The sequence below is a fragment of the Arachis ipaensis genome, chromosome B2, assembly GCF_059453495.1.
Source record: "Arachis ipaensis isolate K30076 ecotype BB chromosome B2, ASM5945349v1, whole genome shotgun sequence".
In the NCBI taxonomy this organism is placed as follows: domain Eukaryota; kingdom Viridiplantae; phylum Streptophyta; class Magnoliopsida; order Fabales; family Fabaceae; genus Arachis; species Arachis ipaensis.
The window spans coordinates 105,738,892-105,765,258 of record NC_142437.1 but is presented as its reverse complement, the minus strand read 5'-3'; the positions used below and the strand labels follow the sequence as shown (position 1 = coordinate 105,765,258).

Sequence of the window (26,367 nt, the reverse complement as noted above, 5' to 3'; positions counted from 1 at the left end):
CTCATCATGAAATCCCTGAGATGCCTCAAGGGATGCATTTTTCTCCACAAAACTATTGGGAGCAAATCAACACCTCCCTAGGAGAATTAAGTTCCAATATGGGACAACTAAGGGTTGAGCACCAAGAGCATTCCATCCTCCTCCATGAAATTAGAGAAGACCAAAGAGTCATGAGAGAGGAGCAACAAAGGCAAGGAAGAGACATTGAGGAGCTCAAGCACTCCATTAGATCTTCAAGAGGAAGAACAAGCTGCCATCACTAAGGTGGACCCGTTCTTTAATCTCCTTGTTCTTTATTTTCTATTTTTTGAATTTTTATGCTTTATGTTTATTTATGCTTGTACCTTTATTACATGATCACTAGTGTCTAAGTGTCTATGTATTAAAGATATGAAAATGAATCCATCACCTTTCTTAAATGGAAAATGTTTTTAATTGAAAAAGAAAAAGAAGTGCATGAATTTCGAATTTTATAACAGATTAATTATTTTGATGTGGTGGCAATACTTTTGTCTTTCTGAATGAATGCTTGAACAGTGCATATTTTTTAATTTGATTGTTCATGAATGTTAAAATTGTTGGCTCTTGAAAGAATGATGGAAAAGGAGAAATGTTATTTGATAATATGAAAAATCATAAAATTGATTCTTGAAGCAAGAAAAAGCAGTGAAAAGCTTGCAGAAAAAATATATATATGCGAAAAAAAAGAGAGAAAGAAAGAAAAAAAGAAAAAGCAAGCGGAAAAAGCCAAAAGCCCTTTAAACCAAAAGGCAAGGGTAAAATAAAAAAGGGATCCAAGGCTTTGAGCATCAGTGGATAGGAGGGCCCACAGGAATAAAATCCTGGCCTAAGCGGCTAAACCAAGCTGTCCCTAACCATGTGCTTGTGGCGTGAAGGTGTCAAGTGAAAACTTGAGACTGAGCAGTTAAAGTCGTGGTCCAAAAGCAAAAAGAGTGTGCTTAAGAGCTCTTGACACCTCTAATTAGGGACTCTAGTAAAGCTGAGTCACAATCTGAAAAGGTTCACCTAGTTATGTGTCTGTGGCATTTATGTATCCGGTGGTAATACTGGAAAACAAAATGCTTTGGGTCACGGCCAAGACTCATAAAGTAGCTGTGTTCAAGAATCAACATACTTAACTAGGAGAATCAATAACACTATCTGGATTCTGAGTTCCTATAGAAGCCAATCATTCTGAACTTCAAAGGATAAAGTGAGATGCCAAAACTGTTCAGAAGCAAAAAGCTAAAAGCCCTGCTCATCTAATTAATACTGATCTTCATAGATGTTTTTGGAATTCATTGTACATTCTCTTTTTTTTATCCTATTTGATTTTCAGTTGCTTGGGGACAAGCAACAATTTAAGTTTGGTGTTGTGATGAGCGGATAATTTATACGCTTTTTGGCATTGTTTTTAGTATGTTTTTAGTATGTTTTAGTTAGTTTTATTATGTTTTTATTAGTTTTTATTTAAAAATCACATTTCTGGACTTTACTATGAGTTTGTGTATTTTTCTGTGATTTCAGGTATTTTCTGGCTGAAACTGAGGGACCTGAGCAAAAATTTGATTTAGAGGCTGAAAAAAGACTGCAGATGCTGTTGGATTCTGACCTCCCTACACTCGAAGTGAATTTTCTGGAGCTTCAGAAGCCCAATTGGCGCGCTCTCAATTGCGTTGGAAAGTAGACATCCTGGGCTTTTCAGAAATATATAATAGTCCATATTTTGCCCAAGATTTGATGGCCCAAAATGGCGTTCTAAGTCAGCTTAAGAATTCTGGTGTCAAAACGCCAGAACTGGCACAAAAGCTGGAGTTAAACGCCCAAACTGGCACAAAAGCTGGCGTTTAACTCCAAGAAAAGTCTTTACATGTGAAAGCTTCAATGCTCAACCCAAGCACACACCAAGTGGGCCCGGAAGAAAATTTCTGCATTAATTACTTATTTCTGTAAACCCTAGGCTACTAGTTCTCTATAAATAGGACCTTTTACTATTGTATTTTAATCTTGGTCCTTCAGGTTCCCTCTCTGGGGCCGAAGCCAATGACCACCATTATCACTTTTGTATTTTCAACGGTGGAGTTTCTACACACCATAGATTAAGGTGTGGAGCTCTGCTGTTCTTCATGAATTAATGCAAAGTACTACTGTTTTTCTATTCAATTCACGCCTACTTCTTCTCTAAGATATTCATTCGCACACAAGAATATGATGAATGTGATGATTATGTGACACTCATCACCATTCTCACCTATGAACGCGTGCCTGATAACCACTTCCGTTCTACATGCAAACAAGCTTGAATGTGTATCTCTTGGGTTGCTAATCTAAGATTAGAACCTTCGTGGTATAGGCTAGAATTATTGGCGGCTATTCCTGAGATCTGGAATGTCTAAACCTTATCTGTGGTATTCTGAGTAGGATTTGGGAAGGGATGACTGTGACGAGCTTCAAACTCGCGAGTGTTGGGCGTGTGATAGATGCAAAAGGATCAATTGATCCTATTCCAACATGATCGAGAACCGACAGATGATTAGCCGTGCGGTGACAGCGTGCGTAGAACATTTTCACTGAGAGGATGGGAAGTAGCCATTGACAACGGTGATGCCCAACATAAAGCTTGCCATGGAAGGGAGTATGAATGATTGGAAGAAGGCAATGGAAAAGCAGAGGTTCAGGAGGAACAAAGCATCTTCATACGCTTATCTGAAATTCTCACCAATGAATTACATAAGTATCTCTATCTTTATTTTATGTTTTATTCATCTTTTAATTATCAATCCTCCATAACCATTTGAATCCGCCTGACTGAGATTTACAAGATGACCATTGCTTGCTTCAAGCCGACAATCTCCGTGGGATCGACCCTTACTCGCGTAAGGTTTATTAGTTGGACGACCCAGTGCACTTACTGGTTAGTTGTGCGGAGTTGTGATAAAGAGTTGAGATTACAATTGTGCGTACCAAGTTGTTGGTGCCATTGATGATCATAATTTCGTGCACCAACAGTTCAAAGAATCTGAAAAATATTACCATGCCACTTACAAAGAGATTCTTGCTGTCAAGAGAGGAATAGAAAAATTCAATCTTCATCTCAGTGCTTATCATTTCACTGTGGAAACGGATAACACGTCTTTCCCATCAATGCTGGAAATCAAGAAAAAAATCCTGCCAGACTCTCAATTGCTAAGATGGAAAGATTGGTTCTCCCGCTATAAATTCGAGGTGAAACACTTCAAAGGACACCAAAACACACTTGCTGATTTTCTCTCCAGACCTACCAAAGAACCAATCCCAAAACCAATCCATTACATCTGCACCATGAGTTCCTACAGTCCTTCATGCACCATTCCATTCCCTGACTGTCCACTTCGCAGGAACCCATATAGAAGAAAGATTGGTCCTTTTCCACTTAAGGCAACACCCCAGACAGAGTTCCAAATAGACAGTCTAGCCAGACAAACCTTATTTTACTGGCTACATCAGCTCCTTATCATCACCCAAATCCATCCAAACCCAAGGTACTTCAACATGGATACCCCTTTTTGCACTGTACCAATAATCTAAGGACCTATTCCAGAGGAAATGATGTGGTATATCTGGGTTCTTTCTTCTATGTATACATGTGCCATCATATTGCCATTCTTTCCTGTATATCACATCCTCTGTAATAGCACTCAAGCCCATTCTCATCTAGTCCGATTATTCTCTATGTATGCACCACTTGATGCATAGAGAGGAATGTTATATAATAAGCTCGAGCAGCACCAATTATGGAATAAATCTTCTAGGGCAAAACGAAAATTCTGTTGTTTTGTCACCTTACAGAGGAGTTATTTCACTGGGAGAGATCCTCACACAATGAACAGAGTTGATATTGTTGGATACTCTACCATGTGGCCCACAGATGAGAAGACATTCCTAAATGCCTTGGCCAAATACCTTTGTCAGAAATGGCAACCTGGATTATATGGAGAGGGAGATGCAGTTGAAGGACTCCCGTTTCAAACAGATGTTCCCCCAATAACTCTCAAAGATTTCCAGTCTAGATTCATAACTTCAGGAATAATCAATCAATTTGGACAATACTCTTTTTATGCTCCAAGAGACCAGCCCATCACGTCTACACATATTCCAAACAGAAATACTGAAGAAGATCTGAATTCTGAAGATCCAAGTGGAAGAGTGTATGCCTTACCACCAAGCCCAACTAGAGTTGATGCAGGAATACCCAATGATGCTGAAGGCCCAAACTCAAACCCATATGACCCATATTTACAAGATGCCCAAGATCCAAATGAAGAGAACACTGAAGACCCGTTTGCCTATCTGCATGACCCAGATATGGATCTTAGAACTGTCAATTTGGCTTCTGAAGACACATCATCCTTCTCAGATGGTGATGGGACCCTTCCAGAAGACTATTTCAAACCGTCCCTTTATTCGGACAATAACTCCACTATGTATAATTATTAAGTGTGCTAGAATAAAGTGACCTCTGTCACATGTGTAAGAAAAGTCAGAAAGAGATAAGGCTTATCCTTATCCTCCAGCTGGTATTGTATGATAGGATTGTCTAGATTTCGTAAGATATCACTTCTATCTAGAGACCTCTATAAAAGAAGGTACTCACCTCAGTTGTAATCAGATCTCAATAAACATTGTAATATATCCACTTTTTCTATCTCACAAAATATTCTAAATTTTTTTTCTCTCTCTGAAAGCTTAGCTAGTATTATTTCCTTCTTCCTCAATCTAGTGCCATAAAGTATACTCTGAGCTTGCCTCTGCAGAGGATCCTGCTCATCAGAAAATGGCATGGATGAGATCCACGGAAATTTCTCATAGTGGAAAAGGGACTCAATGTTATAATGCTAAGTTTCGCTCGAACCCTTTAATCTCACTCGTTTTAATAGTTAGAAAGAGTGTTTGGGATAAGCAAACGATGCATTGTTTTGTTGTCATCCTGAAGTACTGGAGATCTTGAAAATTTTAGCTGTTAAAAAATAATTGATGCAAATAAAAATTTTATGAACAAAATTAAAACAAAATATAAGTATGTTTTTAAAATATTTGATAAATTTTAGGGGTATAAATTATATTTTATTCCAAAAAATTAAAATATTTTTTAATATTTTGATAAATAACTTTTTAGAATTATTTTGAAAAACTAAAATACTATTTTAAGAAAAAAATTGTTAAAGTATATTAAGAATTAAAATTTGTATTGCATGTTAAAAAACGTATTTTAGTCAAATTCTAATGCATACAAAAAATCGAATTCTAAAAAAGACAAAAATTGGTCCAACCATTGTCTCATTAGTTTCACCCCAACTAGCCCAATATTTAATATTATTAACCTTTATCATTTATGTTTAAATATAAAATTATTAAACATCTAATCAACTATCCTAAACAAATTTTGTACAGCTGCAACTATTGTCTCCTGGCATGCAAGTAAAACTTTTTGCAAGTACATTTATTTTTTAAATATGTCAAGGTGTTGACAGTTCTTCTATAGATGTAAAAAATTTTTCTTTCTACATAGTAGTAGCATTCACCAAGGCATACTATTCAATTATTCCTCGCTACTGAACCAATCTTAGAGGTTAGAAAGCAAAGTATTTGAGGGAAGTCTAATGGAGAATTTCATTTGATGTTCTTAAAAATATTTCTAGATTTGTCCCGATTTATTTTTTTCTATTTACTAATGTGCAATAAAATTTCTGAAAATTAATTTTAAACTCTAATCCAAATTGAATCGTTTGATTGGAACTTTTTATGCAATCTGCCTCAAATTAATAAGAAAAAATGACATCACTACCATCACCGCTATCGTATAATGGTATTGATGGTAAAGTTTTAATAGGTTTAATGTTCAAAGTTCTAAATGTTCTCTTATTTTTCTGTCCTTTTTGCTTCTCGTCATTGCAATGCAAGCTCAAGGACGACGAATTTTTTTGGGTTTAGAACTTAAAATTCATTTCCAAAAGTATTGTTGCTTGTTAATAAATATAATATGAACATGGGCAAAAACAGTAAGAACTTTTTTTATTTAGTATTTATTAATTATTACAATAATTAATAAATATTAAATAAAGTAAATTTTAATTTTTTGTCTTTTTAATATTACTGTTTTATAAATATTAGATAAAATATATTTTTTGTTTTTGAAATTTGTTAAAAGTTTTAAAAATATTTATAAATTTTATTTTATTTTAATTTTGTCCCAAAAGTTTTTGATTTGCATCAAATACATTTCTGACGGTTAATTTTTTAAAAAATTTATGACCAATTCAACAACAATTTTATAAGAACAACCCACAACACAAACAAATTAAGCATAATTTTTATACATTATTGTTAGATTGGTCTTAAATATTTTAAAAATTTAGTGGTAGAAGGTATATTTGATGTAAATAAAAAATTTTTAAGATAAAATTGAAACAAAATAAAATTTAGGAATATTTTTGAAATTTTTATTAAATTCATCGTGAGCTGAGTGAAAGATCCATCAAATAAAAAAATAAAATAAGAATGACTATTTCTAAATCTCTTTCTCTCTATTTTATTTTGAAATAAAATAAAAATTTTAGATTAGCTAAGAACAATTTCTGTGTCTTATACTCCTCTACAACATCAAAATCAGCTTCAAAACATAAACTTTTAGTGACAGTTGATGGAGATGGAAAGTGGTAAATATATATAGAGCTTACCCAGTTTCAAGTTGAAAGGGGAGAGGACCATCAAAACCAGGAAGGTATTCAACTTTTGAACCACCTGCTTCAATTTGATTAGATGCTATCTGCAACAAAAGTGTGAGACAGAGAAGCACTAATTGAAAAAAGTAACACCATTTTTTGGAATTGGAAGCCATTTTCATTCACTGCTCTGTACTCCGCAGCCTCACGTGCAATTCTTAATCCCAATTTCTAGGCATTAGTATTTAATTAGCATTGCTTATTTATACAAAACGACTCTACTATTTGAAAATTTGTTAACCGATTTTAATTCTATAAACAGTGATTATTGATATGTCAAAATTTATTTAAATTAATTACTTAAATAATTAAAAATTAAATAAAAACTTTTTAAATTATAAAAAACTACTTTATTCTTCACATAAATGATAGGACCAAAGATTATCTTATTAGGATATAATAATTTTTAAAATTCTCTTAAAATTTATTTATTATTTAAATATTTTAAAATTATTTTTGTTAAGAATATAATTTTTAGATACTATCTTACTAAAAGCTAAATGACACGTAAAAATGCATAGAAGATTGTTAAACAATTTGAATAATATACTCTAAAGTATGATAATATTAATTAATTAGGCATTATGACTCATAATGTTTCGCCATCATGACAAAAAAAAGTTGTTGAATATAAACAAAATATAAAAAGTAGATATTTCAAAAAAAATTTTATAATTGTTATTATAAAAATATTATTTTTATTTAAAATGTAACAAAATAAATAAATTATACTTTTTAAAATCAAAATTATTATAAAAAATATTTTTAATATTTTTATTAAAATAATTATCAATATAAAAAACGTGTTATTATTCTTATTCAATGTCATAGTTAAATATTTATTTACTTCTTTTTTATTTTGGTAATCTCTTCCAAAGATTATCTTGTTAGATATAATAATAATAATAAATCTTTGAAAACGAGGACACATGTCAATTCAGTTTTTTAATTAAGAACTATTCTATCATACAATATCATCCACACAAAGGCACAAACATCAACTTCTAGTTAGATATTTGTAGCCATGTCGGGTATCATCATTGAATTATTGTTTTCTGTATTCAAAAGTCAAAACAGTACAAAGAATGGTTGAATCATAAATTGGAGTTAAACCCAAAATAGTCTTTGAGATTGGCGTCGTGCACTAAAATCGTTTTTGAGATCTCAATTGCACCGATTACATCTCTGAGATTGAAAAAAATGCACCATATTAGTTTCTGACCCATTTTTCCTTTACGACGTGATGACATGGCTAGATGACGTGGATGGTAAGTGACACGTGTCACTCCATGATTTGGCCACGTGTAATGAAATGATGATGTGATGACCAGTGACACGTGGCATGCTGACGTAGATAGTTGTGCCACGTGTCACAATGTTATTTGGCCACGTGTCCATTTGTGCCACGTGTCGCAACAGTATTCGTCCACGTGTCATCCATAGGTAATCGTTGTAGATGCACCAAATTAGTCTCTCACTTTGCATTAAGTGACTCATTTTAGTCCCTGAAATTGAATGTGGTGAGAGACTAATTTGGTGCATCTACAACGATGACATAATAGATGACACGTGGACGAATACTGTTGCGACACGTGGCACAAACAGACACGTGGCCAAATAACATTGTGACACGTGGCACATCTATCCACGTCAGCATTCCACGTGTCACTGGTCACCACATCATATCATTACACGTGGCCAAATCATGGAGTGACACGTGTCACTTACCATCCACGTCATCCAGCCATGTCATCACGTCGTGAAGGGAAAATGGGTCAGAGACTAATATGGTGCATTTTTCTCAATCTCAGAGACGTAATCGGTGACTAAATTCCCATAGTGGTCCCCCAGATTCAGCCCGTGCACCAATTTTGCCCCTGAGATTCCAATTGCACTATTTATGTCCCCCAGATTCCGATTCGAGCACCTTAATGGTCCTTCGAAGATTTTCCGGCGTGACTCAGCGACGGCGTTGCTTATGTGACACAGCCACTGCCACGTTGGACGCTGTAGTGTACATATGACATGGAATGTGTGATAAAATTCCCTAATGTAGTCCCTGTCTTCATTTTTAAACCCTAAAATTTCGTTGGCCTTCCCTCAATGTGGTTCTCTCCATCAACGTCTTCTTCTGCATCTCTTCTGTACACCGATAGCTGTCCCCCATGAGAGGAAGTGGGAGCCATGTTGCAGGAAGTTCCAACCGGTCATCGTCGACGGAGAACTGGAGAAGAAGCACGACGCGAAGCAGGCATGGACGGGTTCCGGACTGGTGCGGCTGTGGTTGTCGCCCGGTGCTAAGGTGGTCTGGGACGGAGTCGCATCCTAACAAGCCCTTCTTTGGTTGCCCCAACTATAATGTGAGTAAAGTTTAATAATTTGTAGCTGATTGAAAATTTTTTTTTGGTTGATTATTTTGGTTGGTTGCAGACAAGTGGAAAAACATGGTGTGGGTTATTCGTCTGGGCTGATTCTGTGCAAGAGGAGTTGTCTGAAGGAGCTGTTGCAGGAGATGATGATGGTGACAGGAAGATGAACTTTGCATGGCGGATGGGCAAGATGGAGGCAGACATTAGGAATCTGAAATTCATAACTCATGTTCTTGGATTTGGGTTCTTAGTAATTGTTGTTTTTGTAGGATTGGTGCTATTAAAGGGTTGAGAACATGTCAATGTAATGCAGTTTCCAAATTAATGAATGAAACTATTATGTGGTAACATAACAAGGTTTGTGTAAATCATCTTACTTTGATATAATATAATATCATGTTGGATGAAGTAAAAGAACTTGTAAATAAGTAACAGCAAGATTGATCCAAACCATGGACAGTATTAATTGATCAATACCAAAATATGGCAAACTATTCATAGTTTTAACACATTACAACCATAAGTAATTGAACAAGTAGCATGACATACTTGATTAGTAATCAACAAAATGAACCATTGTTTAGAGTGAGCGTAGTCACTGTATCTTTTAACAAAAAACAAACAGTTGACAAGCAAAATGTCCTAATGTCCTAATATGAAAGTTCACTTCTTTCGGGGGTGCTTAAATCCAGGAGTTGGCACAAACTTCAGAAAATTTGTGAATCGTGAAGCAGTGGCAGAACTCGCACCCTTCATTGGGTCCAGTGCTGTAGAAGGGGTTGTTGGAGGTGACCTTCTTCTAGTAGGCAGTTTGGCAGGTCTTGTGGCTGGTTCCCCGGTTACTTCAGTGAACTACACAAATTTCAAACCAGAAATAAATACCAAACATTATCACTCACTAAACCTTTTTCAGAGTTTTTACTCCATGAATTACAAAGGCTTATTATAGAATTAAAATTGTACCTTTTGAGAGTCTTCTGGTTCAGAACAAATTGGCTGTGACAGATCAATTTCTGATGCTTGACCAATAGGAGTAGAATTGATGGTAATATTAGCATTAGCCATAGCTGTAGCAGTAGTAGTTGCATTTGGAGTAGCAGTTGCAGTGGCACTGGCAGATGCAGAGGCAGTTGCAGTGTCAGTTGTGGTGGCCTGGGCAGTTGCAGTTGCTTGTGCACTAGCATTTTTAGGGTCTTTAGCAGCCTCTGCTGCCTTTGCAGCAGCCGCAGCATCAGCTGCAGCTTGAGCAGCATCAGCTGCTCTTTTCTTTTCACATCCTCTCTTGGTGTGACCCTTTTGCAAGCAGTACTTACATGTGAAAGGCCGAAGCTGTCTTTTCAAGGCTATTACTGGCTTAGATTTCTTGCTAGAACTTGAGACTTCATCTGAGTCCTTCCTCCTCTTTGTTTGAAGATTCCCTGGCTTCCTCTTGATTGGTGGTGCCAATGGCTTGTTAAACTGACTTTGTTCCCAGAAGGCTTGGCCAGGTATAGGATTGATGTGGTACTTGTATGTTTCCTTGTAAGACTCCATGGTTATCAACTTATGGCAGAAATCATCTGGGTGCTTGTTGACTCTGGCCAGTGCTGCACAAGCATGAACGCATGGAATCCCTACAAGTCCAGTTTACTTCCAGCTTAGGTTAAATAAAAAATTATTTATAACACTAGTGTAAAATTAAATGAGCAAAGGTAAGTGGGTGGGAGAGAATAACCTGTTAACATCCAGAACTGGCAGGTACATAATCTTTTCCCCAGGTCTACCACATGATTTGTTGGACGCCCATGGACCTCAAACTTCTCATATCCAGTATCTCCAGACCATATAGCATGCCAATGTCTGGACTCTTTCCTCACCTTTTCTAACCTACTTTTGATTACGGGTGGTAACAGCCCCAGGTGATTGTCCAACTTAACCTTGTTCTTAGCCATAGTCCTCATGACAAACATTCTCACCTCTTCTAGAAGAGTAAGTATAGGCTTGCCCCTTGCTTCTTTGATCTTTGAATTGAAAACCTCACAGGCGTTGTTGCAAATCGAGTCCAATTTCGGGTTGTGCCTGAACTGTGACCTCGTCCATGCCTCCCTTGGCCACTTGTCAAGATACTTCCATGCGTCCTCGTTCAGCCGCTTTATCCTATCCATGTATTCCTGAAATTCAACAGCTAATAGTTGGGAAAGAAGTCCATGTAAGCTAACTCCAGTTTCAAAAAAAAGTGGCTTTATGTACCTTAAACTCTTGAAATGTTGTAGCTCTAGCACACTCCCATAGCAGTCCCCTAAGCTCCAGGTCCTTCCACTGCTTATTGAAATTTTGCCACAAGTGTCAGATACAGAATCGGTGTCCCACATTAGGCATCACGGCTTTCATAGCAGGCAGTAATCCCTAAAGATATCAAGCATTATGTTACCATAATAGTCCCTAACTTTGAAAATCGATCACCATAATAGTCCCTAACTTTGCATAACGATAACCATAATAGTCCCTAACTTTGCCAATCGTTCACCATAATAGTCCCTAACTTTGAAAATCGATCACCATAATAGTACCTAACAGCACACCATCATGGTATAGTACGTAATCAAACAATTAGATAAGAGCAGTATTCACAGTATACACCACAGTATATACCACAAAGGTATCATCACAATTGTATCAAACAATTGTATCTTAGGTATCATCACAATATGGCAGTATACTGCACTATATGCACTACATCAAGCTAACACAGTTTTACACATTTAAACTTATGTGAGAGTAAGGATTAAGGTTTCAGTAAGAAATTACCTTTTGCATATCAGAGATGAAGTTCCACCCATGGGTCTTGTAGTCTCCAAGATCCTCATGTAGCAACTCTAGAAACCACTTCCAATTCTCAAAGTTCTCCACTTCCACAACTGCCCAGGCAATGACATAGACATGATGATTAGCATCTTGTCCAACAGCCGATAGAATTTGCCCCCCGAAAACAGTTTTTAGAAAAGCCCCATCAAGTCCAATTAACGGACGACAGCCAGCCTTGAAACCTGACTTGCAGCCACTCAAGCAGACATACATCCTCTCAAATATGACCTCACCACTAGGCTGTGGCTTTGTGCATATCTGAACAGTTGATCCCGGGTTTGTTTTCAATAGTGTTTCACCATAGTCCCTAAGCATAGCATATTGCTTCTTGGCATCCCCATAGACTATATTTCTAGCATCACACAGTGCCTGTGATATAGAGTTCCTATTGAGCGACAAGTCATATTTCGTCTTGAAATATGTTGTAGCCTCACAGTTCCTGAAATTGGGATATTTCCTTAGTTTTTTTACCAACTTACCTGCAACCCAATTTCTATTTGCTACCCTGTTTTTATCCTCTCGTGGACAAGTGTGGTCATTGAAGAAAGTCTTAACTTGCCAGCAACTGTCTTCGTGGTCCCTTGATACGTACACAACCCACTTGCAATCTTTCACCTTACATACTGCCCTCACCCTTTTACCATCTTTCTTCCTAAACCTCATCCGTCTCCCTTCTTGTATAGTGAACTCCCTCACTGCCTCCTTGAACTCCCACTTAGTATTGAACTTCATCCCGACTTCTAAATGTAGTTCCCCGAATCTAGCACCCTGTCTAAACATCGGAAATACCTCATCTGAACTTTCTTCTCCAACCAGCTCATCCTCTGAATTAGGTGGTGTTTTCATCTCCAAAGAGTGCCACGAATTGCCACCATCCGATTCTGACCCCGGATCAAAAGCATCATGGTTATCCCCCTTTATACCTCCCCCCACAAATCCAATGTCCACATCTTCATCAGAAACGTCTTCCACAAATCCATCATCATCAACACAGACCTTGGCCTTCCCTTTTTCCTTTCCACTCTCAGCCTGGACCTTCTTCCTTGCATTGGGTTTCTTGACTTTCTTCTTCTGTGAAGGAATAGTATATCCAGTGCCCGATTCATCTGAGCTATCATCCGGCTCTTGTGGCTTATAGGCCTCGTCCTCAGCACTCTCGTAGCTGTCATGAGAGTCTGAGTCAGAGGATAAAAGAACATGATCACTAGCATTTTCCTTTGCTTTTGAAATACTTTTCCCTACAGACCTTAGACAATATCTCCTAGTCCTAGTTACATTGTTCTGTCTGGGCATGGGTTTGGGTTTGGGAACTGTCTTAGGCTTACACTTTGACTTAGGCTTAGGCTGGGACTCCATGTTAGAATTCACATTGCTCTTCTTCAGTAACGCCTCTTTAGCTTGGGGCTTGTATGTTACCATGCTTAAACTCCTAGGAGGGTCCTTCTCGGTGGTAGGTTTGACAGGGGGGTCTTTCACCATCCTGACATTTGACTTGGCTTGCTCTCCAAGATCCCTCACCTCGTCATCAACATGCATAACAACATCCTCTCCTTGTACTATTTCAGGTTCTGAAATGCCATGTTCAATGTAGACATCCACTACCCCATTGTTCTTTCCACCATGAGAACACAGCTCTCTCAACTCATTATCAGAGTCTAAACGCCTCAAACCTACTTCCAGGCTCATCCCAGGGACCTGCCACCAAACCTCCTTCATGGTCTCATAGCCTAGCTCTTTGAAGTAATTTCTCAGGTAGAATACATCCAACCTGTCCACATCCAGATCACCCAAACAATGCCTATTGTCAGGTGTGTATGTCCATCTCCCATCCTTCCCCCTCTCAAAATTTCCCCCATGATGAAACATTATGTCTAACAATTCGGCGTTCATCTGCAACATAACAGAGGAAATGCTTAAAATTTACCACGCATGCAACACAAAAACAACAAATAACTTAGATATTACACACCACCAGAGATTAACCCCTGTTCTTTTCACAAGAAATAGAGCATGCATTACTGGTTTGAAGAAGGAAAACACTAAAACCCTAACAGGCAGTGGATTCTAACACAAACTACATGCATCATGTTCAAGTAACTTTAACAATCGGCCATATCAGGAATGAAACATGATCCAAAAAATTCAAAAAATATAATAAAATTTGTACCTTGAAGCTAGCTTAAACGAGCAGCAGTGCCCTTGCCTGTCGCTACTGCTTATGGAGGAGGAGACCAAGCGTTGAGAGAGGTGAGAAAATATGGAGGAGAAGACGTAACGAATACCAAACCCTTTGCCCAAGTTACTACTACTCTCACTATGATCAAAACGGCGACGTGTGGGCTTTCAATCGTTTTGCCCCATGAAACGACGTCGTTCTGACTCTCCAACGTGGCAGTGGCTGTGCCACATAAGCAACGCCGTCGCTGAGTCACGCCGGAAAATCTCCGAAGGACCATTATGGTGCTCGAATCGGAATCTGGGGGACATAAACAGTGCAATTAGAATCTCAGGGGCAAAATTGGTGCACGGGCTGAATCTGGGGATCCACTATGGGGATTTAGTCCGTAATCAGTGCAATTGGAATCTCAGAAATGATTTTAGTGCACGACGCCAATCTCAAGGACCATTTTGGGGACTCTCATAAATAGCATGGGTCATGGTTGGTCCTTTATTTTGAAAAGTTGAATCCTTATCGTAGGGATGTCGATGGGGCGGGGCGGAGGCGGAAGATGTCTCCCTACTCCCCGTCTTTGCCCTCAAAATTAATTTCTGTCTCTGCCTCGTTCTTCGTTATAGGAGAATAATTGTCTCTATCTTCGTTCTTTGTATTTTGCATGGGTCCTATTCCTCATTTCCTTATATTTAACATTTATATGAAAATTATAATAAAAATATTAAAAAAATAAAAAAACAAACTACAAAATATTATTACAAACACACAAGCATATTTTATTCAAGATTATAAGTCCAGAAATATAACATAGCAAATCATAGTCTATAAAATAAATTCTTGAACAATAGGGTTAAGATTTTTAATGAGTAAATTTACTAAAAAATTCCTATATTAAAAATAAAGTAAGGGTTAGTAAGTAAGTTAAAAAATTTGAAAATTATCGGAAATGGGGCGGGAATCCCCGCTCGAGTCCCACGCCTGTCTCGAAAAAATTTTGCTCCCCATCTCTATTCCCACGAAAAAAATTCTCCACCATTAAAGCCCCATTCAGAATAGTCTTCGTAGAGATCCCCGCCTCCAAAAAATTTTTGACACCCCTACTCATCGTTCAAGCTAGGTAGTTAGACTGCACGGCCAATATAAACTCTTGGCAAGAGAATATTCTTATCAAATTTACAAAATTAGGTTTCAGCAAGTAATTAAATATCACAGTTAATAAAAGAGTGAAAAAAATAAAATAAAGAGATCAATATTACTTGATTTTTTTAAATCAATTTTCAAAACGTGAATTCTCTATTTTTAATAATATATAAATTACTAAAAGATTATATGTTTTACTCTATAATAATTTATGCTTTGAAGTGTTTTCAAAAAATACATATAAATTATATTAGGATACTGAATTTTTAAAATAATATAAATAGTTTCAAAGTGTAATAATTTATATATTTTATACCTAAAATATATTAAAGAAATACGATTTATGTGAAAAACTAATCTTTACTAATATAAAATGATTTATGTACAATTTTTAAATACACAATAAAGTGTGATTTAAGTTGATAATAATAAAGCTTTTGCAACTTTTTTTTTCATCTTTTTAAGCGATCATTCTCCTAGTCTCTATTTACATTTTGACTAGAGTCTCTTGCATACTCTCCATTAATGATAATAAAAATTATATATCATATATTATATATGAAGTTACTACGAAATGTAGAGAGTTTTATTAAGTATTCAACCGTTTTTGTTTTAACAAGCAAGTAACCAACACTAATAAATAAAGTTCAAAAGATAAATAATGTTTAAAAATAATAAAAAAAACCAGTCTAAATAATTTAAAATTATTTTATTTAGTAAAATAATTATAATTATAAATATTAAATTAAATAAAATAATTTTAATTATCATTATTATAACATTATCCAAATTATAATGATTTATGTGTATATCTTTTCTGTCAATTTATATGTGTGTCTTATTTTTATTATTAGTAAGTTCCAACATGTTTTTGCTTTAAACAACTACATACACATAAATTGCAGTAGCCAAGAAATATTTAATATTTTCCATAACATATAATAAATCGCAATAATGAAAACAAAAAATTTTAAAGAAATATAAAGATGCGTTTTTATTTTTGTTTTTATTTTAATGTCTTCTATTTTTAAAATTTTATAAAAAAGATTGAAAGGTAAAAATAAAAAATAAAATTTTATTGTTTTACTTTTTTTTATAAAATCTAAAAAATAAAAAAATAGTAAAAATAAAAATAAAATATAAAAACAAAAACTAAATACACCCTAAATTTTTTAGAGCTGCTGCGATTTAAGGATTTTGGCTTGTTTTGATGCATTAGAGTATTGGAAAATTATTGTTTATTTTTGGGAAAATGATAAATAGGTCTTTAATCTTTTAATTTGTGGACATTTAAATCTTCGAGAATTTGAAAATACATTTAAGTTCTTAATCTTTTTAAAATTTGGACATATCGATCCCTCATGTTTGCTTGGGTCTGACAGACCCAACGGAAAAATCAAACGTGACTCCCATTGTACTGACCTGGTTGATACAGATGCATACGTAAGAGAGTTTTAAAATGGGACAAATTAGACCCAGGGATCGATGTGTCCAGATTTTAAAGAGATAAGAGACTTAAATGTATTTTTAAATCCTCAAATACTTAAATGTCCGTAGACTAAAAAGTCAGGGATCGATTTGTCCTTTTCTCTTTATTTTTTAAGCCTCCATAAAAAGATATTCATGATTTTTTTTGAAACAAAAAGCTCAACACAATAAGGTGGAGCATCTAGAAAGTACAGAATCACTAGTCACCAAATAAGAATAAATCCGTAATCATTTTCGGTATTGCCATCAACAACTAAAAGGATTAAAATCAGTCCACACTGTGTAGTTCCTAATTGACTTGTTGATAATCTCCGCAACACCTGCTTCTTGATTCTTGAATATCCTGTCATTCCTTTCCAACTAAGTATTCCAGATGATAGCACAAAAACCAATCAACCACCTATTATATTCTTCATTTCTTGTAGAAGCCTCTGTCCAACTCTCAAAGTGTTGCTTAATTGTTCCTGGAGTAGACCATAGTTTATTATAGGCGATCAACCAAGCACACTACACCTGTCAAGTAAACTCACAACCAATAAATAAATGATAATCATTATCAGGACCCTTTTTACATAACACACAAATATTATCATTTTGATCAGTAATGCCAAATCTACTTAATCTCTCCTTAGTATTGACCCTACTAACTAGCACAAACTAGGTAAACAACTCAACTCTTGATGGAACAAACCCCCTCCAAATGGGACAAGTGAAACTATAACTTGCAATGTCCTCCGAGAGTGTTTCATCCTACAAAATCTGCACACATGAGATAATAGAATAAATGTCAATTTTATCAAATTCCTATACTATCCTGTCCTCTCTCAGATGCTAAGTTGACAGATTGTAACACCCTATAAAGCTGATTCACTAAATCCAACTCCCATTGAAATATCTCTCTTTTCCATTGAAAATTCCATATCCACTCTAACCCATTCCAGAACCCACAATCCCTAATTATAGATCCACTCTGGTTTGAAACCAAAAAAAGCCGTGGAAAGATTTCTTTCAGCACACCACAGGCTAGCCAATCATCCTCCCATAATCGAATTCTTTTTCCATCCCCTACCTCCAAAGACAATCTTTTGACCATCTTATCTCTCACCTATTGTTCTTTTATCTGTAGCTGACATACATCCCTCCATGGACCTCCTCTTTTAGGTATAGGCTGACAAGAGAGTAGGACATTCAGATTCAGGTCATTGCAAGAGTACACAATTTTCTTCCATAACAGGCAGTCTTCCTTCAAAAATTGCCACCACCACTTGAGTAATAGTGTTGTATTACGAATGACTGCATCACCCACTCCCAAACCTCCTAATCGTTTTAGAGCCTGCACGATTTCTCACTTCACCAAAGGTACCCTATGCTTGCCATCCTCTCTACTCCACAAGAACTTCCTCTACAAAGATACCAACTTCTCTGCTACTGCTCAGGACATCACATATAAGCTAAGGTAGTAATCTGGTAGGCTATTCAACATAGATTTGATCAAGATTAACTTACCAACCTTATTGAGCATTTTGATTTTCCACAAATTGAGCTTCTCTTTCACTTTATCAATTACCGGCTTCCATGTCTTGACTAATCTTGGATTTTCTCCCAAAGAAATACCAAGGTATTTGACTGGCAGTGAAGCTTCTTTGCACCTCAGCACTCTACACATCCTTTGTGTCTACTCTTGGTGGCAATTAATAGGAATCAAGATAGATTTATCAAAATTAATACTCAACCTAGACATTAACTCAAAACACTGTAGAAGTCTTTTGTAGTTCCTTGCAGTCTCCTCTTCTTGTTGGCAGAACAGAATGGTGTCATCCACGAATTGTAGGTGAGACAATTCAATATGATTCTTACCAACCAACTAGAGGAGAAATCCTTTCATGTCTTACTACTTCTCCTACCATTCTATGAAGAACGTCAATAACAAGAACAAATAAGAAAGGAGAAAGAGGATCATCTTGTCTTAAGCCCATTTCCATCTTAAAAGATTTAGAAGGCAAACCATTTATCAGAACCGATATTGACGTCGGGCATACACACTCTTTGATCCACCCTCTCCATCTTTGTCCAAAACCCATCTTCTGAATTACAATATCCACAAAGTTCCACTTTACTCTATCATATGCTTTTTGGAAATCCAGCTTGATTATCGCCGACCTCTTCTTACTCGTCTTCAGCCACTGTACTGTTTCACACGCAATCAAAGCCCCATCATTTATATTTCCCCCTTCATGAAAGTACTCTGAGTCTCTCCTACTAATCCTGGCATTACCTTCCACATTCTTCGAATGAGCACCTTCGATATGACCTTGTACACACATTCTACCATGGTAATTGGCGAAAGATCTTTAATCTCCCTAGTTCCAACAAACTTTGGAGCCAGCGCCACCCAAGTAACATTAGAATCTCTTGGTAACTCAGCTGACTGAAAAAAAATCCATGACAGCTTTAGTGAAATCAGACCCAATTTCTCCTCAATACTTCTTGACGAAGTTCATATTGTAACCATCATAACCAAGCGCCTTCGACGGCTCATAATCCCAAACTACATCTTTTATTTCTTCAACCGAAGGCATCCCCTCTAACTCTGCAGACTCATCTTCCTGTATCTGATTAACTAGTCCATCATGAAAACCTATCAAAGGTGACGCTTCCTAATGATACAAGTTCCTATAAAAATCTCTAATGACAAGCTTGATCCTGGCTTAATTCCTCTTCATAAGGCATCAATTCGATTGCTCTGTCTTCTTGCCGAGGCTAAGTCATGGAAATATCTTGTGTTCTGATATAAAAATTGAAGAACAAATTTTTATAGAACTACCGGCAAGTGCACCGGGTCATATCAAGTAATAAAACTCACGAGAGTGAGGTCGATCCCACGAGGATTAACGGATTAAGCAAGCAATAGTTGATTGATTTCTCTAGTTAGATGGTTTAATTTTGAATGATGAATAAACAAGAAATGTAAATGACTTGAAATTAAATGAAAACAATAAAGAACAAGAAAGTAAATGATGGAAATGTAAAGTGGTGGATGCTAAAGTGTAATAAAGTAAATGATTGGAAATGTAAAGTACTAGGAATTAAAGTGCAGGAATGTAAATGACCATAAAGTAAACAACAATAACTAATAATTAAAATTGAATTTTGGGATCAAGAGATATTGCATTCTCAGGATCAACAATTCTCATTTCGACTTTAATTATGCAATCATTGATCTCTTGGCAAATCATAAGTAACCAAACCCCAATCTCTTGGTGATTTGATTTCTTTTAACTTGATCAATTGCCAATCTCTTGATATAATTGCTCATGAAAAGAGATGAAGTTCAATTTATTCAAAAGCCACACAATCCTCAAAATCTTAATTCATAGTGATTACATCTCACATATCAAGCTATGAATTATCAATCAAGAGAAGTGTGAGAGAAGAGCCTCAAACTGAATGTTATGAATCCTTTCTCAAGCTCATCATAGCAGTCTAATAGATCTAATCCCTTTCTCGATAGAACTAGATCTTTGAAGCACAAAGACTCTCTCTAAAGAAGCAATGAAAGAATAATTGACGATAAAAAATGAAAATCAATCAATCCATTAAATTATAATAGAGCTCTCTTTCCTAATTAAAAGACTTAGAGACTCATAACTAAATATTTACAAAAGTGGGTATGAAAGAAAACGGAAGAGAAGAAGAGAATGAGGGTGAGAAGAGTGGGTCCGAAGACTCCCCACCCCCCAGGATCATCTCCAAAATGATAAGCTCAAGCCTATTTATAAGCTAACTAAAATTACAAATTCAAAATAAATTACAATCAGATAAAAATGAACTAATTCTACATGATTCTTGTGGCCTTGATTGATTGTTGATTGTGGGCTTGCTTGCTTGAATTTGGAGTGGAATTTGAGTGAGATAAGTGGTCCAAATTGAAGGCTTCACGGGTGGTTCAAGGTGTTGGCGTTTGGGGCGCCACTTAAAGGCATTGGAAACGCCAAGCTTGACTTCAAAAATTGCTTCCTGGAAGGTGAGAGAGAGTGGCGTTTGAGGCACCAATGAGGGGTGTTGGAAATGCCAAGTTGGAAGCTCAAACTTGCTTCCTGGAAGATGTGATGAAGGCGGGCATTTGGGGCGTGGTTTTGGGTGTTCAAAATGCCAAATCTAGCATACAATTTATGCTCCTGAATGATCTTGGCATTTTAAATGCCCTTAATGGGCGTTTGAGTGGGCATTTTAGACGCCCTTAATGGGCGTTTCACACGCCGGTTTGGCATGTTCGTATTTGGGCGTCACTTTATTTCTCCTTGTTCATGTCCCAAACGGCATGGAACCATGGACTATCATATATTGTTAGAAAGTTCTGGATGTATATTTTTCAATACCACTAAAATTACACCATTTGGATCTCTATAGCTCAATTTATTCTCGTTTAAAGGTGAAGAGGTCAGCTGGCACCTCTGCAGGGACATGCTTTGCTCACTTGGCATTTTAAGCGCCACTATTGGCGTTGGAAATGCCACTTTAAGTGCTTAAACTGTGGCTGGCTCTGGAGAATAGGGATAGGGCATTTTATACGCCCTTAATGGGCGTTTGCAATGCCAATGAGCTTCTTGGGCATTTTAGACGTCGGTGCTATGCTCACCTTGTTTTTTGGGGTGAATTGCAATCTCATATCCACTGTCCACTATAAAGTGTTATATATGGTTGAAAATATCTTGAAGTCTACTTTCCAATGACATTAGAATTACCTTATTTGAAGTTTTGTAACTCAAGTTATTCATGTTGGAATATGGAGAGGTCAGGTTGCCAATTCATCTTTGAACTTCTTATGCTCATTGAGGCTCGAAGGTGTTTGGTTATGTAAACGCTTCTTATCCTTGGCGTTTGAAGCGCTGAAGTATGCTTTATCATAGGCTACGCTTCTTCAAGGGCCACGCTTTCTAAAGCATGGCTTAAGGTTCCAAAGCGTGTCCTAGGCTTCAAAATGTGCCAAAATTTTCTATTTTCTTCTTTTGAGCTTGTTTTGTGCTTTTTGCTTCTTTTTCATTCATTTCCTACAAAATTAATTAAATCAAAGAGATCAAAGCAGTATACAACTTAAGCACCAAAACACTTCCATAATTAAGCATTAAGTATTAATTTCTTGTATGAAAAAGCATAGAAAACACAACATAATGCGCATGCATCATGTTCTTATCCATGTTCTTAGCAGGTCAAGACCTTGACATCTGCTTCCAATGTATCTTTTTCCTAACATACCATTTCTTACAAAAGCTGACAAGGGCCTTCCTCCTTGCCTCCATAGTTCCATCATACAATCCATCACTAGCCATATCATCTACCTTTCTAATTTCATCCTCCAGTTTGGTTATCCTGAACTCAATATTACCAAAATTTTTCTTATGTCATCTACTCAAAGATATCATCAAAGCCTTCAGCTTTTCAGTAAATTGAAACTCTTTTAGCCCCTTCCATTCCTCCTTCACCATTCTGAGAAATCCATCTTGTGTGAACCAGGAATCTAAACTTCGAAACAGCCTCGACCCACCTTGCACTCTACTATCCTCCACTATTAATGGACAATGATCAAATAAACCCCTTTGCTTACCTTTAAGCCGTGTCTCAAGAATCTCTTCAATCCATTCCACACTGACCAAGACCCGATCAATGCGACTACATGATTAGCCCCTGAATCACATAAACTTACAGTAATTCAGCTCTAAATCCACCAACTCCATATCCTGCATCCAGTTTTTGAAATCTTTCGCAGATGCTGTTAACGTAATGGCTCCTTTCCTTTCCTCCACTTGCACAACCTCATTAAAGTCACCCATGTAACAAATAAGAACTTGAAATAATCCAGAGATAAAACTCAACTCTTCCCACATAGTCAGTTTGTCGTCTCTGGCATGCGCACCGTACACCAAGCAAAACACACAATTGAAATTATTGTTCGTCAAAACCCCTTGCACACACAATCATCTCTCCCCTTTATAATAATTACTCAAGTTGAACATCATGTCATCCTACATTAACAATAAACCTCTAGAAGTACCTTTTGATCCCACAAAATCCTAACCTACCGCATCATTTCCCTAGATTTGCACTACATCAAACTCAGTAACCACCTTTTTCTTCATTTCTATCAATCCTAACATATTTACATTATTTTTTCTCTTAAAATTTTTCACCATACCCAATTTTTCAACACCCCCTAAGCCCTTCACGTTCCAAAAACTATAAATCATTTAAGCACTGTATTACACACCTTATTTTGATTTTTAGGATGACTATTTTTTGCTTTCTCCTTTTGTTTTGCTTGCCTTCTTTTCTGTGCAATTTCTTCATTCTGAGTCTGAAGAATAGCCATAATGTCTTGTTTCGCATCATAAAGAACATCTCCTAATTCCACTACCAAATCCCAAGTCACTCTATTTTCAACCAAGTCTTCATCCCAGCTTCTTTGTAAGAACCAAAATTTAGTAGCCATTTAATCGGAATAAAATAATTTAATTGTCCAAAATAGGTTAAAAAATTTAGGAATAATAATTTAAAATTTTAAAGGTGAGATTTGGATTTTGTGGATTTTTTCGAGTGAAAAAATATAAGTTTCTGTGAAAAATGTGTAAAAATGCGTACCGGTAATTTAGTCTGCAGTACCGGCTTAAATCTGTCTGGTACTGTTTATAAGAAAATAGAAACTGCAGAAATACTTAGAAAAGTATTTAAAATTGAAAACCGATCACTTATTCTAAAGGTTTTGGCCCGAAGTTGAGTATTTGCCGGTTAAGTATGCATCTGTCAAGCCACTTCTCAAGGCCCCGGTTTTTTGGTCAAAGGTGTGTTTGGGAAAAAATTCTATTTCGCAATGATTCGGCTCTTCTAAATTGAAAGCTATGTTTTAGGGAGTAAAGTGCAACGTTAGAAAATAAATAAAAAGTTGTTGTTTTTAGATCATGCATATGGTTTGTATCTTATTAAGTTTCACATTGTTGATTTTTTCATCATCTATTCGGATGTTGTAGACTCTTAGATTCCAAATCCAGTTTATGAGTCGAGTTTTATGAACAAAGTTTAGCTAAGCTCAGTTTAGGTGGTCTCTTTAGTTTGATTACCTTGAAACAATTCTTGCTTTTCTTAGTGGGCGCAATGGTGGCTTAGATGCTTCTTCATCTTGCAGGCTAGTTACTATAGAGGAGTACCACTGTTGAAGCGACACAAGGTCATACAGTTTACTCACACGGATTCTAGACTTGCCAACAATGGCATTGCTTCCTCAATTCAGAGGCTTCGATGTCGTGCCAATTACGAAACTCTTAAGTACATAACAGAGATTGAAGAGCTAGGAAGGACACTAGTGAACAGGCTAAGAACCAATAACGAACGATATATTGCCCTTCATTTAAGGTGTTTTCTAGTTCTTCACTTAATTCTCTTTGCTTATTTTTGTTGTCTTGTTGGTCTCACCAAGTTCAGTAGGCACACAAGATAGAAATAAGACAGTAAGATTGTGTGGCTATCTTTGTTTCTATTTTCTCCAGTTTTTGGATCAACTAAAAAAATGGACAAATTTGTATCACAACAGAAACATTTTCTGTTTCTGCATTATATCTATTGTTTGGAGACGGTTACCGAACGAGGCATTAAAGTTTTCTTGACTCCAGTTATAGAGTGAAGCTCTGTTTTTTCTTTTTTGTTAATTAATTTATTTACAAGACTTTAATCAACAATTAAACTAAGGCTTCCTACTTTGTTTTTGCTTACTTTGTAGATGTGAGAAAGACATGCTAGCTTTCATTGGCTGCAGCCACAATCTAACAGCAGAGGAAGCAGAGGAACTAAGGGTTATGAGATATGAAGTGAAGCATTGGAAGGAAAAAGAGATTGATAGTGTGGAGAAAAGATTGCTTAGTGGATGCCCTATGTCACCTAGAGAGGCAGACGTTTTCTTGAAGGCAATGGGGTACCCTTCATCGATGACAATCTACATTGTCGTGGGGCCTATATATGGTAGCAATAGCATGGCGGCATTTAGGGCAAAGTACCCTAATGTCTTCACTCACTCTACTCTTGCAATTGAGGAGGAGTTGGAGCCTTTCAAGCCATACCAGAACCGGCTCGCTGCCTTGGATTATATCGTGGCATTGGAGAGTAATGTGTTTGTTTATACTTATGATGGAAACATGGCAAAGGCTGTGCAAGGCCAGGAGGTTTGAAGGGTTCAGAAAAACTATCAATCCTGACAGGTCAGTTCACAAAGTTCTTTTAGAAATGGTACCTTAGAAATTAGGGGTGCACATGGCCCGGCGTCGAACATTTTAAGGGTTAATTTGGTGTAATTTCACCGGGTCTAAGACCGGGTAAAGGTCTTAAAGATTGACCCGGTCATTATTTCGGGTCGGATACGGGTCAAAGCGAACCCGACCCATGTACACCCCAAGGAATTAAAAAAGATATATGTTTTAAATTAATTTCAATATTATGTTATATTAATTATAAGCTTATTGTTTTATTTTTAATCACACTTGGTGAATTAGAAAATAGATCAAAGAAGCATCAAATTAGAATTTATGGACAAATTCAAGTTCAAATATGGATATCAACTTTTCGGTAACAAGTTTCTTCTTTATAAATAAGTGGATCATAAATAAGTTTCTTTATAAATAAGTTTCTTTATGCTTTAAAGACCCGCTTTTCACCTGGTTTGGATCCAGTATAGTTGTGCGCTGAAAATATTTAGGTTTCATCGGGTCTAGTGCCGGGTTAGGATCTAAAAAATAGATCCGGTGTATATTTAGGGACAAATCTGGATTTAGACAAACCCGATTTCACCCGACCTATGAACATCCCTATTAGAAATGTTGCAACAAATGAGACCTTAAAAATTTTTACATAGAAATGGTATTTGTCACTAACATATAATCTTTTTCATTTCTTTTTCAGATTGGATTTTGTTAAACTGATTGATCAATTGGCCGAAGGTTCCATGGAATGGGAAGCATTTTCTTCTGAGGTCAAGAACTTGCATTCTAATATAGGCTAGGTGCTCCTTATTTTAGACAGGTAGGCGAGTCGCCAAGAATCGAGGAGAATTTCTTCGCGAATTCCTTCCCCGATTGTATATGTAACAAGTCTCAGGAGATGATCACAACACTGAAACTTGATCATCAAATCGGCCTCGACTCGCAAAGATAATACATTGGATTTTTTGATAAGTAGGTAAAATTGGTTGGGGTTCTTCACAATGTGCATTATGTTAAAAATGGCACTGTATTTAAGGAAACGTTAAAAAAGGAAAAAGCTTATTCATGTTGTTATGGTGGAAATGTTGCTTTCTTCCTTTGTTTCAAGCCAAGTTTGATGTGGATGCTGAAGAATCTAAAGGGACATTTGTGTTAAGGTTCTTCTCATTTCACTAAAAAGTATGAGTTTCCATTTTAGGAAAAGAACAGATAGAAGGTTTTTTGTGTATAATAAATACAAGGCATAGATTAAGATTATAGTGGGAGATTGGCATTTATGACGAAATTACCCTTGTGGAAGTCGAGGGATTATAATGTATTCATTAATTCTTTTTTGAGAAAAACAATTGCCA

General features: G+C 36.3%; 3 protein-coding genes and 2 pseudogenes across 4 annotated transcripts in view; 2 read left to right on the top strand and 3 right to left on the bottom strand.

Annotated features, from left to right (window-relative positions):
• LOC107627585 (serine carboxypeptidase-like 11) overlaps positions 1-6,935 on the bottom strand; it is a 48,636-nt gene extending 41,701 nt beyond the window's left edge. For both annotated transcript variants that reach the window (XM_088503680.1, XM_088503681.1), the window contains exon 1: positions 6,717-6,935. In XM_088503680.1, coding sequence (XP_088359806.1) covers positions 6,717-6,883 — 167 coding nt within the window. In that variant the 5' untranslated portion in view covers positions 6,884-6,935. The remainder of the gene's footprint in view (positions 1-6,716) is intronic.
• Positions 6,936-8,926: 1,991 nt separating this feature from the next.
• Positions 8,927-9,422, top strand: LOC148575111 (uncharacterized). The gene is made up of 2 exons (XM_088504586.1): positions 8,927-9,121; positions 9,192-9,422. Exons 1-2 carry the CDS (start codon positions 8,927-8,929, stop codon positions 9,420-9,422), a joined length of 426 nt encoding a protein of 141 aa, XP_088360712.1.
• A 460-nt stretch (positions 9,423-9,882) lies between these two features.
• LOC148575110 (uncharacterized) lies at positions 9,883-10,663 on the bottom strand (annotated as a pseudogene).
• Positions 10,664-10,668: 5 nt separating this feature from the next.
• On the bottom strand, positions 10,669-13,864 carry LOC107627584 (uncharacterized). Its single transcript, XM_088506063.1, has 4 exons — positions 11,918-13,864; positions 11,360-11,428; positions 10,921-11,280; positions 10,669-10,743 (listed from the first exon to the last, which is right to left on the bottom strand). Exons 1-4 carry the CDS (start codon positions 13,862-13,864, stop codon positions 10,669-10,671), a joined length of 2,451 nt encoding a protein of 816 aa, XP_088362189.1.
• A 9,529-nt stretch (positions 13,865-23,393) lies between these two features.
• On the top strand, positions 23,394-25,967 carry LOC107627583 (O-fucosyltransferase 19-like; annotated as a pseudogene).
• Positions 25,968-26,367: the final 400 nt, after the last annotated feature.

What these genes read in the sequence shown, in the direction of transcription:
- LOC148575111 (XM_088504586.1), top strand. Translation starts at nt 8,927, where the DNA reads ATGAGAGGAAGTGGGAGCCATGTTGCAGGAAGTTCCAACCGGTCATCG. An exon ending in TTGGTTGCCCCAACTATAAT is followed by an intron (nt 9,122 to 9,191) that starts GTGAGTAAAGTT and finishes GGTTGGTTGCAG; the next exon opens with ACAAGTGGAAAAACATGGTG.
- LOC107627584 (XM_088506063.1), bottom strand. Translation starts at nt 13,864, where the DNA reads ATGAACGCCGAATTGTTAGACATAATGTTTCATCATGGGGGAAATTTT. An exon ending in TCATCTCTGATATGCAAAAG is followed by an intron (nt 11,429 to 11,917) that starts GTAATTTCTTAC and finishes TTCAATAAGCAG; the next exon opens with TGGAAGGACCTGGAGCTTAG. An exon ending in CAACATTTCAAGAGTTTAAG is followed by an intron (nt 11,281 to 11,359) that starts GTACATAAAGCC and finishes GTTGAATTTCAG; the next exon opens with GAATACATGGATAGGATAAA.